This window comes from Uloborus diversus, chromosome 9 (genome assembly GCF_026930045.1).
Source record: "Uloborus diversus isolate 005 chromosome 9, Udiv.v.3.1, whole genome shotgun sequence".
Classification (NCBI taxonomy): Eukaryota; Metazoa; Arthropoda; class Arachnida; order Araneae; family Uloboridae; genus Uloborus; species Uloborus diversus.
The window spans coordinates 71520259-71533850 of NC_072739.1; the positions used below are offsets into that span (position 1 = coordinate 71520259).

At 37.0% G+C, this 13592-nt stretch overlaps 1 protein-coding gene across 1 annotated transcript; it reads right to left on the reverse strand.

Moving 5' to 3' along the window:
- Nucleotides 1–1160: 1160 nt before the first annotated feature.
- Nucleotides 1161–10710, reverse strand: LOC129230312 (uncharacterized; the record flags this gene model as incomplete). The annotated part of the gene is made up of 3 exons (XM_054864711.1): nt 1161–1231; nt 10032–10089; nt 10435–10710. Coding segments are annotated over 3 exons (405 nt in total), but the record flags the coding sequence as incomplete, so codon positions are not given.
- Between the last annotated feature and the right edge of the window lie 2882 nt (nt 10711–13592).

A 13592-nucleotide genomic window follows, 5' to 3' on the forward strand; every position in this document is an offset into this window, starting at 1 on the left:
GTGGTGAGTTCGGGGCGAGCTCTTGGGAGGAGTCGTGAACCCCCAGTTGCTCAAACAGAATATCGGCGGGAAGGGACTTTTGTCTCCTTCCTTCCCTCATCACACTTACCAAATTCGGACAAAACCCCCTAAGCCAAGGTGTCTCTACCGTGCCCGTGGCTGCGTGGTACCGGGGGTAGTCGGTGCTTCAAACGGTTGGCGTCAGGGATAGCAGGCGAACCCTGGTGTAAAAGCCTTACCCCTGTACAGGAGGGCTACACAGGGGCTAGACCCCAGTTTTTCCCCTCAATTCCTAAGTTAATTTATGGATGATATCATAAAGAATACCTCTTCCCCTTGTGGGGAGCGTCAGAATGAACCGTTAACATCTGCTAATTTTTTTGTCCTTAAAAGAAATGAAAACCTTACATTTACTGCTGTTTCCCCTTTCCTTATTAACAAAGCTCTTGTAAATCTCATCGGTGACTTTCAGTCTGTAAAAAAACTACGTACTGGTGAATTATTAGTCGAAATTAAGCATCTCAAACAAGTTCAATCCATCCTAGCTATCAAGCAATTAGGCTCATATCTCTGTACAGTTTCAGCACACTCAACTTTAAACTTCTCTCGGGGAATCATTTCGGAGCCAGACCTTCTATTTACACCAGAGGGGGAAATTCTAGAAGAAATGAAGGAACAACTCGTAAGTAGAGTGAAAAGGATCACAATCAAACGCAATGGCGTGATGCATAATACGAAACATGTCATTCTGACCTTTAGTACGCCTATCCTCCCTACACGTGTCAAAGCTGGTTATCTCTCATGCCCTGTTAGACCATACATTCCTAATCCGCTAAGGTGCTTCAAGTGCCAGTGCTTTGGGCATTTCAAGCTGTCGTGTCGTGGTACAGAAACTTGTGCCAGATGTTCTGAGGCCGGCCATTAAGCAATGAATGCAAAAAGGAATTCAAATGTGTCAACTGCAAAGGAGACTACCCCTCTTACTCTAGAAAGTGCCCTAAATGGCTTTCCGAAAAAGAAATCCAAGTAATCAAAACCACGCAGAATATATCATACCCCGACGCAAGAAAAATTGTCCAGTCTTGTACGCCTTCAGCTGGACTATCATATGCTGCAGCAGTAAGAAAAGTATTCAATTCCACAAGTACACAAACAGATCCTCAAATTAACACAATAACCAGCCCTAAATCAACTAACTCTCCTAAATCAAAAAATAAACAGTTCAATACTCCTAAGCCTCAACAAAAAAATTGTAACGAAATTAAAACCCCAGCACAAGCTACTCAGCTAAACTAATTTTGAACAAACCAAATGATCAAAAGCAAAAGAAAACAATTGAAAAAAAGAAAATTATCTAAACGCGCGCAAAAATTGGGGTAGCCTCTAAATAGAGGCCCCCGAAACTTTAAAACTTTTAAAGTTTCGGGAGGTTTTAAAGTTTTTTCTTAAAAAACTTTTTTCTATACCTTTAAAAAAAGAGGACTTCTTACTTTCTAGCAAGAAAGTAAAATTGACGAAATCATTAATTGAAAAATCTCAACAACTTCCTTCCCAAGAGGAGGACGAGGATGTTTAATTTGAAGATCTTCCGCCATCCGACGATGAAGGGTGCACGGACCATCCTCCTTCTTAAATCACTCTCCTTCCTGCCGTTTCTCCTTCCTTTTCTCATCATGGCCGTGAATATTCTTTCTAGGAATTGTCAGAGTTACTCGCATAATGTCACGGACATCAAAGATCTTGTCGAATATCACCAACCGGCCATATTCTGTCTGCAAGAAACATTTCTGTCCCCTGCTGATAGACCGAGGTTGAAAGGTTTTGACATATACCGCAAGGACTGCCTGTTGGGAGGAGTGGCTTTGCTAATCTCTAGTGATTTCTCGCTGGCATCTAGACAGCTCAATATCAACACATCCCTCCAAGCAGTAGCTGCGCGCGTTCACCTTCCCTCGCTGTTCACAGTATGTTCAGTATATATCCCACCTTCTTACGACTTGAGAGGCGTGGAATTGCAAACACTTGTAGATCAACTTCCTCCCCCAATTGTACTCTTGGGGGATTTTAATGGCCATAATCTTCTCTGGGGGAGTCCAGACTCCAACAGTAGAGGTTTAACAATAGAAAATTTCATTGAAGACAATGACATTTGCGTTCTTAATAACGGTGAAAATACTCTTTTTTATCTATCTACCCAGTCTTACCATGCCATCGATCTCGTAATATGCTCACCTTCTTTACTTAAAAGAGCTCGTGCTGAAGATCGAAAGATTCGACGGAAATGCCAACGGGACTCGTGGCAGGCCTATGTCAGCACCATCACGACGTCCACCCCATCCAAGATCGTATGGGGTAAAATAAAAAAAAAAAATCGTTGGGAACTACAATACATCTTTTGCTCCCATTCTTGAAGAAAACGGCAATATTTTATCTGATCACAAAGAGGTTGCTAACTGCATAGGGACTCATTCAGCAGAAGTCTCCAATGCAAACAACTATTGTTTTAAGTTTTTAACCATCAAATCACAAAAAGAACAAAGAGTTCTAGATTTTAATTCAAACATTTCTTTGAATACAGCGAAAAATTTACCTATCATGAACTAAATACTGCTTTACAAAAATAAAAAAACACATCACCAGGCCTAGATGAAATTCACAATAGTACACGTACACAAGTACGAAAAGTATTCACAAGTACGAAAAGGGCAAAATCGCATAACGAAGTTACAAACACGAAATTAAAAGGGAGAAATCGGTTTCCCGGAAGAAGGAGTAAAAATTGCGATGGGGTGGGTCCCCCAGCAACTCCTTCAAAGATGGATTAAAATTATTAAAATATTTGAAACGTATTCGATTAAAATTTGGGCAGTTACATAAAATATGCAACACTGTCTGGTTGCCAGGGTTGCCAACCTCTCCGTTTTGAGCGGAGTTGCTCCGCTAAATCTTAAAACTCCACCGGCTCCGCAAAGTGTTTCATTTTCTCCTCATTCTCGTTTCAATTTTAAATTGTCTAATTTTTTTCTCCTCCAATTGACACGATCAAAAATAATCCATCTGTATTTTAAGTAGCCAAGGCATCGTCGTCGTCGTCGACATTTAGAGCGCTTTTTCCCTTCCTATTTAATTTACGCGGCTGAATTTTACTCCTGCTGCTACGCATGCGCATTTTGGGTTTATGTTAGTGAAGAACGGAGCCGCTCTCCCCTCCCCCCCCCCCCGTATTGCGTTTCACAGATTAACTCTCGCTCACGTGTGTATTGCTCACTATTTTAGCTTGAAGTAATGTACAAAATGGCTCCAAAGAGAGAACATTCGCAAGAGTTTCTTACAGAGTATGAAAAACCTTGGTCTGTGTTAAAGAAGTCGAAAATTTCTTCAAATTATTCGTTTTGTACAGTATGTGGTTTTGACTATTTAGTTTCTCATGGAAGACGAGCGGATTGTCGAAGGCACTGTGAGAGTGACAAATACGTTGTTAAAGCCAAGGCTTGTGAAAATAACAGAACATTGGACATGTTTTCAACGATATAGTCAGGATCAGGACTAAATGTCATTAGAGCAGAAGCTCTGTTTACCAAATTTTTAATTGAGCACAATTGCCCATTAGCGATTTCGTAAAATGCTGGTCTATTGTTTAAGGAAATGTTCCTGGATTCTTCCATAGCCAAAGAATATGCCTGTGGCAGAACCAAAACGATAGCAATAGTCAAGAGCTTTGCCACAACCATACAAGAAACGTTCGTTGACAAATTAAAGAAAACTAAATTTAGTTTGGCTACAGACGGCAGCAATTCACAAGATGAAAAATTATTTCCCATTGTAGCAAGCTGTTACGATGAAAATAGTGACTTCATTGATTTCTTTACCCCAATGATGAAGGTGATTCAAAAGGAGAAAATATTTTTTAATTGATTGAAAATTATTTGCAGCAAAAAAACATACCGTCGGAAAACTGTGTGTCTTATTGCTCGGATAATGCTTACGTGATGATGGGACAGAACAAAGGAGTCGGCTCTTTTTATAAAGAAAGCAAACTCAAACATAGTTATTCACAGGTGTGTGTGCCATCTAATCCATCTTGCAGCTCAACATGCAGCTAAAAATCTCAATGACTACGGTATTGAACAATTTTTGGTAGATGTTTACTACTACTTGAAAAAAAAATGTAAAACGTGTTCAGCTGTTTCAGTTTTGCCAGGCTGTGTGCGGGTTGGAGCAACTCGTAGTTCTCAAGTATGGAGCTACCAGATGGTTGTCCCTAGGAGAAGTCATCAACAGATTTTTCGATCAGTAGGATGCTTTGTTTAAATTTTTTGTGAGGAAGAAGAGGGAAGTTCTGAAACATTTTTAAAAATAAAAAAATTGAAACACCAACCACGAAATTATAGCTATTATTTTTGCAGACTAATTCCCATTTTCAACAAAACTAACTTATTGATGCAAAAAGAACAACCAATGATACATGTGTATCACCAAGAAATTACTTTTTTGTTTACAGAACTGTTGGCTAGATTTGTAAACGCGGAAGTTGTTGTAAAAGCAGAATCTATATTTGATATCAAATTCAATTTGAAAAAAAAAAATCAAAAATCTGATGAAGAATTGGTAATTGGATCAAAAACTCGCCAATACCTAAACTCTCTCAATATTTCTGCAAGCTTCAAGGAAAGTTTTTATAATTGCATAAGAAGTTATTATAATACGGCATGTGCATACATTAAAAAAAAAAAACACTGCCGAAAAAGTTGCACTCGTGTGCCTCAGTTGCAAACATAAAAGGCAAAGAAACACAGAAGCTTTCATCCATCCGCTTCTTTTTAGATTTGTTTGGATGTACAGATGAAACAAAAGATGCTGTAGAAGCTGAATTTAACTTGTATCAGATGAATGCATTTAGCGATGATATTATCTCAAACAGAGCTGACGTTGTTGAAAGTTCTGTTAATTCATCATAGTAATGCGCCATGTGAGCGTGTCTTAAGTATTGTTCGTCAAAATGTTACTGATTATCGTTGCAACCTAAGCCATGACACATTAAATGCGTTGCTTATTGAAAAATGTGCTTCTCGGGCAGGGGATAAGCTTTGCTACAATTCTATGTTTGGTGATGAGGAATTGAAAGAAGCCAAAAAGGCCACCTATCTGTTATTAAAAAAGTAAAAACATTTATCATTACCATACCAACTATTTTCTAGTTATTTTCGCGTTTTTTCTTTAGTCCAGTGCAACAATTCACAGGTCCAGTTAGTCACAAAAGTCTGCGTACAGACTACATTTTAAATTAAAAAAACACTTAAAGCATAGGAAAATGTATTTAATCACTGAATTTTTTTCCCTTCTATTAGATATAGTTGTAAAATTAAATAAAAAGTAAATAATATAAGTATAATACTTTTTACATTTTTACAAGAATATATTTTATCAAAAAAATAAACTCGGAAATTCCTTCCAATAAAGTCTGCGTACACTTTCAAAAAAAAAAAAAGCAAAATATTTTTTTTTTTTATTTCTTCAATACTTTATAGCATAGGGTCTGGTGGGGGAAAGTGGTCAATGGGGTAAAGTGGTCATACGTCAAATAAATGGCTATAGCTTGGAAATAAATGTTCGAATGAATGTGAAAATTTTATTTTAGAGTAAGGCAGTTAGAAACTACATTTTGAATATAAAATTTTACTACTGGCAAAATTTTATTCGCTAAAAAATATTTCGCGTGAACATGAAAAATTTTAAAATTTAAACACCTATTTTAATATTCTTTGGAAATTTTGTTTGTTAGAATTAGGAACAGATTGACTGTACAGGAAGCTTCCTACATGTCTCAAGAACTCTTACTCATTAGCAGTTAGCTGAATCTATTTTAGATAATTTTTTAGAACAATTTAAGTTAGATGGGGTAAAGTGGTCATAATATTAGGCTTAACGAATATTGTTCCTCTAATGTCACTTAATCTTTAGGTATAAGGCAGATACAAATTAAATATTAATTTTACTTAATATGTATTGTTTTTACAGTAAACGGGGTTAAATATACGAGTATATGCGTATATATACGCATATATGCTCGTGTAGACATGTCCATAGTCGTATTCACATAAATGCACCAATAAATACGTATATGGGTATCTGCAAGCATTTTTTATCTATACAGCTATACATTCTACTATACACGTATATGCTCGCTTATACTTGTATATATAAAAACACTTATATATACGCGTACGTACTCGAGTAAACACTTACATACAAGCATATGATATAAAAGTAGACAGAGTGAGTTTACATTCCTGAGCAAATTATTAAAAGGTATTAAAGGAGAGAATAAGAAGTAAGAATCAACAAGGAACATATGGTCACAAACACAATGCTGACGCGCTACATGCACGCAAAGTGAGAAATTGATGGATGCAAAAAAAGTCACAAATTTATATATATATATATATATATATATATATATATATATATATATATATATATATATATATATATATATATATATATATATTACACAAATACAATTTTACACATTTTAGGACTTAAGAAAGTTTTAAAGCGATTGATGAAATTTGCGGCCTTCAGCTGTAATACATGCGTTGCATTCACAGATCCCTCTCTGTTGCAATAACGAGAGTTTTGAAACACTTTCATCAGCCGCTGCGCCTTTGTTGCGATGCGTGTATTAGAGCTGCTACAGACCGTAACTTTCAACAACTGCTCTAAATATTTCTTAAAAACTAAAACGTTAGGTAAAATCATCTTTGTGCAACAAATTTTTGCCTTGCTTTGCATCCATCAGTTTCTGTCTTTGTGTGCATATAGCGCGTCAGTGATTATAATTTTCTTATGATTCTTTGCTTCTTATCCTCCCCTCTCACACCCCTTTGATTTTTGCCCAAGAGCTTAGATTCATTCTGTAGGCCGACATGTATATAAGCGTATATTATCGTGTATACATAGATGTACTGGTGTATACATGTAAATGTACGTATATATGTCTATACAGGTATATAATCGTGTTTACACGCATACATGCCTATATACTCGTGCTTCCATATTATATATATACGTGAGTAAACAAGTACAAAGACGCACTGGATGTATCCACGAATTAACTCGTGTATACTCGTATATCTACGTATGTACACTTATATATGCGTATATACGTCTACTATACACATATATACTCAAGTATGCACGTATTTTCTCGAGATACAAGTGTATACGCGCATATGATGTTCGTTTATACGCGTATATACTCGTATATACACGTGACACGTACATATACGAGACACATATATACATGTGACACGTATGTACTCATGTAGACACGTATACACTCCTGTAGGTAATCACGTATACATGCTTATATACTCTTATATACACGTATATACTCGAGTAGGAACATGCATGCATGTATCTGATGTATACATGTATCTACTCATATAGGAACGTGTTTACTCGTGTATAACACGACACGTATATATTCGTGTATACACGCATGTACTCGTGAATATACTTGTAGCTATAAAAACAACTGAAATATACAAGTATTAAGGTTCTTTATAATGGTTTTGCATCTATTTTTAACTATGACCACTTTACCCCATGCCATGACCACTTTCCCCCACCCCATGGGGTAAAGTGGTCATAAAAACATAGGGAAAAGAAAGTTCTATAAAACTACTAAAATCAATATTTTTCTTCCTAAAATTCAATGTACCGTGTTCTTTAATAATGCAATGTAAATTAACAACAAAAAAAGTTGAAGTGTTTAAAGAATTTGTTGCATTTATTATCCACCTAAGTTGAAAACCTACGATTTTATGACCACTTTACCCCACCAGACCCTATCCTTTATTACTTCCTTTTACAAAAAAGGAAGTATTGTATTCGCGAAAAAATTTTCACTCAAAAATCGCCCTTAATTTCCATTTTGCTCACCCCCAAATGAATGTTGAGTTTTTTTTTCGATTCGACCACATGCGGAAAAGTGCCTAAGAATGTATAGACACGCGAAATATCCATTTTGACCCCACCGAGGTAATTACAACGACTTTTCTCGTGACGTCTGTATGTATGTGCGTATGTGTGTATGTGCGTATGTATCTCGCATAACTCAAAAATGGTATGTCCTAGAAAGTTGAAATTTGGTACATAGACTCGTAGTGGGGTCTAGTTGTGCACCTCCCCTTTTGGTTGCTTTCGGATGTTCCTAAGGGGGTCTTTTGCACCTTTTTGGGGGGAAATCATTGTTAATATCAATGCAAACTTAAGTGGTGTTATAATTTGGTAAACACTTGGTGACGTATCGCCAAGCTTTTGGTCGCCAAGTTTTTTCGCCAACTTGGCGACGATTTTTTTTGTTATAATATTCTAAGATATTATTGGAATTTTTTGTGATGCATGTAAATTAAATATTTGATAATGACTTTAAATGATAGTTTTAAAATATATTGTCACTTTGAATTGTTGTAAAATAATTTCTTGAAATTAAGTAGTTTATTATTATTTTTTTTGTTTTGTTTTTACAAGTATTTTATGTGCAATAGATAAATATATTTATAAAAATGAAATTGAGTAAAGAGTACCTAGAATAATTTTTCAAAAAATAAGCAAATTTATGCTATAAGTAAAACCAGCAGTGTCCCTTCGAAGAAAGATAATCCTATTCATTTTTTAAGAAAACAAAATTACTTAAATCAAACGGATAGTCAAAACGATTTTTACTTCCTTTTACAAAAAAGGAAGTATTGTATTTGCGAAAAAATTTTCACTCAAAAATCGGCCTTAATTTCCATTTTTCTCACCCCCGAATTAATGTTGAGTTTTTTTTTCGATCCGATCACACGTGGATATATGCCAAGGAACGTACAGACACCCAAAATATCCATTTTGACGACCCCCGAGTTAATTACAACGAATTTTCTCGTGACGTCCGTATGTACGTATGCATGTGCGTACGTGCGTGTGTGTGTGTGTATGCATCTCGCATAACTCAAAAACGGTACGTCCTAGAAAATTGAAATTTAATACGTAGACTCCTAGTGGGGTGTAGTTGTGCACCTTCCCTTTTGGTTGCATTCGGATGTTCCTAAGGGGGTGTTTTGCCCCTTTTTTGGGGGAAATCATTGTTAATTTCGATGTAAACTCAAGTGGTGTTATAATTTGTCGCACACTTGGCGATATATCACCAGTCTTTTGATCGCCAAATTTTATCACCAACTTGGCGACAAATTTGGCAACTTTTTTAAATTTTAAATTTGGTCTCAATTTGGCTAATGTTGGTGATATTTAGAGAGTAAACAATTGAATCACATTGAATTTGCCAATAATGGGGAAATGACATTAAATTGAAGTAAAAGGAAGTCATGTGATGCACACATCAGCTCGTTCTTCAAAACAGCTTGCAGAAGTCTGGGCATTGACAGAACTAGTTTTTCAGTGTCATCCGAAGTAAATTTTGCCCATTCATTCTGCAATTTACTAATTAGCTCATTTCGCGACGTAATATCGACGACGGTTAATTCTAAAGGAAACTTCATTGCGTTTCTGGAGCCAAACTAGCAACTTTAGCCACGAGTTGCGTAGTGAGAATTGACTAAACGTTATAAAATAAAAGCTGCGTTTTTATTTGAAAAAAAAAAGTTTAAATCAAATATTTTTTAAATTAAACCATTGATTAAAATTATTTTGCAGTATCAAAATGTGTTGCAATTTTAACTTATGCTTGGTTGGTTGGTTTACTTATTTTTAATGGCGCAAGAGCCCTTGAGGGCTATACTGCGGCAAACGATTTTCTAGTTTAGAATTTATACATAAATAAAAAATCAGGGTATGATAAAAGTAAAAATGTTTTGGAGAGAAAGGTATAAACAACAGTAGTTTAAAACAAGTAGTAAAAAACCTGTAAACATTAAAAAATTTATGAAAGGGTTTGAAACAATAGGTTGTCAAAGAACCTTCAGTAACAAGAAAAACGGATAAAATTACATTTTGACGACACAACCACTAAATTAAAAAGGAGAAGCCAATCTCCCGGAGGAAGGAGTATATATTGGGATGGGGTGGGTCCCCCAGCAAGTCTTTCAGAGATGGATTAAAATTATTAAAATATTTAAAACGTATTTGGTTAAAATTTGGGCAGTTGCATAAGATATGCAACACTGTCTGGTTGACTTTACATCTAATACAAATCGGAGCTGGTTCACGGCATAAGAGGTATTTATGGGTGAACCTGGTATGGCCGATGCGAAGACGAGTTAACGAAACTTGTTCTCTCCTGGTAAGTTGTAATGATTTGAAACCTTTAGTCGATGGCTGGATCGAATGTAATTTGTTTTATATTTCGAGATTCCAGGTCCGTTGCCAATGCGTGTTAAGACATTCAGATATTGCGTTTTTAATGTCAACTAAAGGGACGCTATCATCAACTAGGATATTTGCGTCTTTGGCAGCTGAATCAGCGGCTTCATTGCCGGCAATGCCTACGTGACCAGGGATCCAGCAAAAGAGTACATGAAAATTATTTTGTGTAAGACTTTTGTATAAATGATAAGACTGAATGACTATGGGATGGCTGTTATTGTTGCAGTGGGTGATTGCTTCCACTGAACTCTTTGAGTCAGTGTATATCACCCACTTTTTGTGAGCGGATTGGGTTATTGATTGTAGAGATATCAATATGGCTTTTATTTCTGCTGTAAAAACAGAGCAAGATGGGTGTGATTGTTCAGCGGTAACTTGACCATTTATTATTGCAGCAAAGCCGACGTGATCGTTTGCTTTTGATCCGTCAGTGAAAATGTCATGATAATCAGAGTATTTGCATTTTGTATCATAAAATATTTGTTGGTAGGCTGTATTGCAGGTAGTCTCTTTAGAGAATTTAGCGAGGTCATTGATGGTAGGAGGAACTACTTCACACCATGGTTCAATCAGTTTTTTGTATTGAGAGTATTAAAATCTGACAGTTGCAAATCTGAAAGCACCCGGCGCATTCGGATCCCGAATGTTGGGGTTGCAGAAGGACGATGAAGAAATAAGATAACATTAGATGGATTAAAAATATGAAGGTGTAAAGGGTGATCAGTATAAGGTTTTATTTTGAAGTAGAAGTTCAATGAAAGTTTGAGGCGTCTATTGTTTAAAGATTGTTCATGAGCAAGAATATGAAGACTGTTAATAGGTGAGGTTCGGAAAGCGCCTGTGCAGATGCGCAGTGCCTGATTGTGGATTGGATCTAGAACTTTCAGATAGCTTTTTGCCGTGGAGCCATAGATTTGGCATCCATAATCAAGTTTTGAGCGTATTAGAGCCCTGTAGATTCTTAAGAGAGACTCTGTATCAGCACCCCAAGAAGTATTAGCTAAGACTTTAAGGATATTTAATTTCAGTAAACATTTCTTTTTTAGCTCTTGTATATGCGGTGTTAATTTGAGTTTATTATCAAGTGTGAGACCAAGGAATTTTCCTTGGTCTTTTACAGCTATTGGTTGATTGTTAAGGAGAAGACTTGGATCAGGGTGAAGCCCTCTTTTACGGCAGAAGTGGATGCAAAAGGTTTTTTGAGCAGAGAAAGTGAAGCCATTTTCCTCTGCCCATTGTGATACTTTATTTATAGCGATTTGAAGTTGTCTTTCAATGATACTCATGCTGGATGAAGAGAAAGAAATTTGAAAGTCATCAACGAACATGGTACCCTTAACAGAGGGAGGCAGTTGTTCGCTTAAGTTGTTGATTGCTATTACAAAAAGAGTTACGCTTAGTACGCTTCCCTGGGGAACTCCTTCTTCTTGAATAAATGCATCTGAAAGAACAGACTTGACACGTACGCGAAAAATTCGGTCTCTTAGAAAATTAGAGAGAAAGATGGGTAGATTACCTCGTAACCCATACTCGTGCAGGGTTTTGAGGATCCCATATCTCCAGGTACGGTCATATGCTTTTTCAATGTCAAAAAATACGCTCACGAGATGTTTTCGTTTGAGAAATGCTTCTCTTATTGATGTTTCGAGAAGCAATAGGTTGTCTATTGTGCATCTACCACGTCTGAATCCACTTTGATATGGAGATAGCAGATGATGCGACTCCAAAATGTATATCAGCCTGGAGTTGACCATCCGTTCCATTATTTTACATAAGCAGCTAGTGAGAGCTATAGGTCTATAGCTCTCAGGTTTTTCAGATGGTTTATTGGGCTTAAGGATAGGAATTACTGTTGCTTGACACCAGGATTTTGGAAATCTGTGTTCCGAATAAATTCTATTGAAAAGATGCAGAATATATTCTAAAGAGGACCTGCTTAGATGTTTTAACATACTATTGTGAATTTCATCTGGACCTGGTGATGTGTTTTTTGATTTTTGTAAGGCAGCATTCAGTTCTTGAAGGGTGAATTTTGTGTTGTATTGATTAAAAATGTTTGAATTAAAATCTAGAGCTTTTTGTTCTTTGCGTGATTTGATGGTTAAAAATTTTGAGCAATAGTTATTTGCACTGGAGACTTCTGCCAAATAAGTCCCCATGAAGTCAGCCACCTCTTTGTGATCGGATAAAATACGACCGTTATTCTCCAGAATGGGTGCACAAGATATATTGTAGTTGCCAACGATTTTTTTTATTTTACCCCATACGGTCTTTGATGGGGTGGACGTCGTGATTGTACTGACATAGGTCTGCCACGAGTCCCGCTGGCTCTTCCGTCGAATCCTTCGAGCTTCAGCACGAACTCGTTTAAGTGCCACGAGATTTTGTGTGGTTGGATAACGACGAAGCGTATTCCATGCCTTATTTTGCTTCTTATGAGCCTCCTGACAATAGAGGTTCCACCAAGGCTTAGGAAACTTGATCCTGCCTTCAGTGGTTTTTGGTATGGCAGCGTTAGCTGCGTTTAGGATAATGTCGGTTACTCGCTTTACCGCTACATCGATATCAATATCAGTTACGTCTTCTGATTTAATTTCTGCCAACTGGGTAAATGCTGCCCAATCAGCTCGATCAATGCGAAGTCGAGCTTGCTGATGCTGCTGATGGCCGCAGCGTCCAGTAGAGGTTATCCTGATCGGAAAGTGGCCACTGGAGTAGAGACCACCCTCCACCTGAAAATCCCAACGTGGCAGAAAAGAAGGTGAGCATATTACGAGATCGATGGCATGGTAAGATTGGGTAGAAAGATGAAAATAAGTGTTTTCACCGTTATTAAGGATGCAAAGATCATTGTCTTCAATAAATTTTTCTATTGTTAAACCTCTACTGTTGGAGTCTGGACTCCCCCAGAGAGGATTATGACCACTGAAATCCCCCAAGATGACGAATGGGGGAGGAAGTTGATCTACCAGTGTCTGCAATTCCACGCTTCTCAAGTCATAAGAAGGTGGGATATATACAGAACAAACTGTGAACAGCGAGTGAAGGTGAACGCGCGCAGCTACTGCTTGCAGGGATGTGTTGATATTGAGCCTGCTAGATGCATAATCATTAGCGATTAGCAATGCCACTCCTCCACAACGACGGTCACCTGACAAGCAGTCCTTGCGGTATATGTCAAAACCTTTCAACCTCGGTTTATCAACAGGCGACAGGAATGTTTC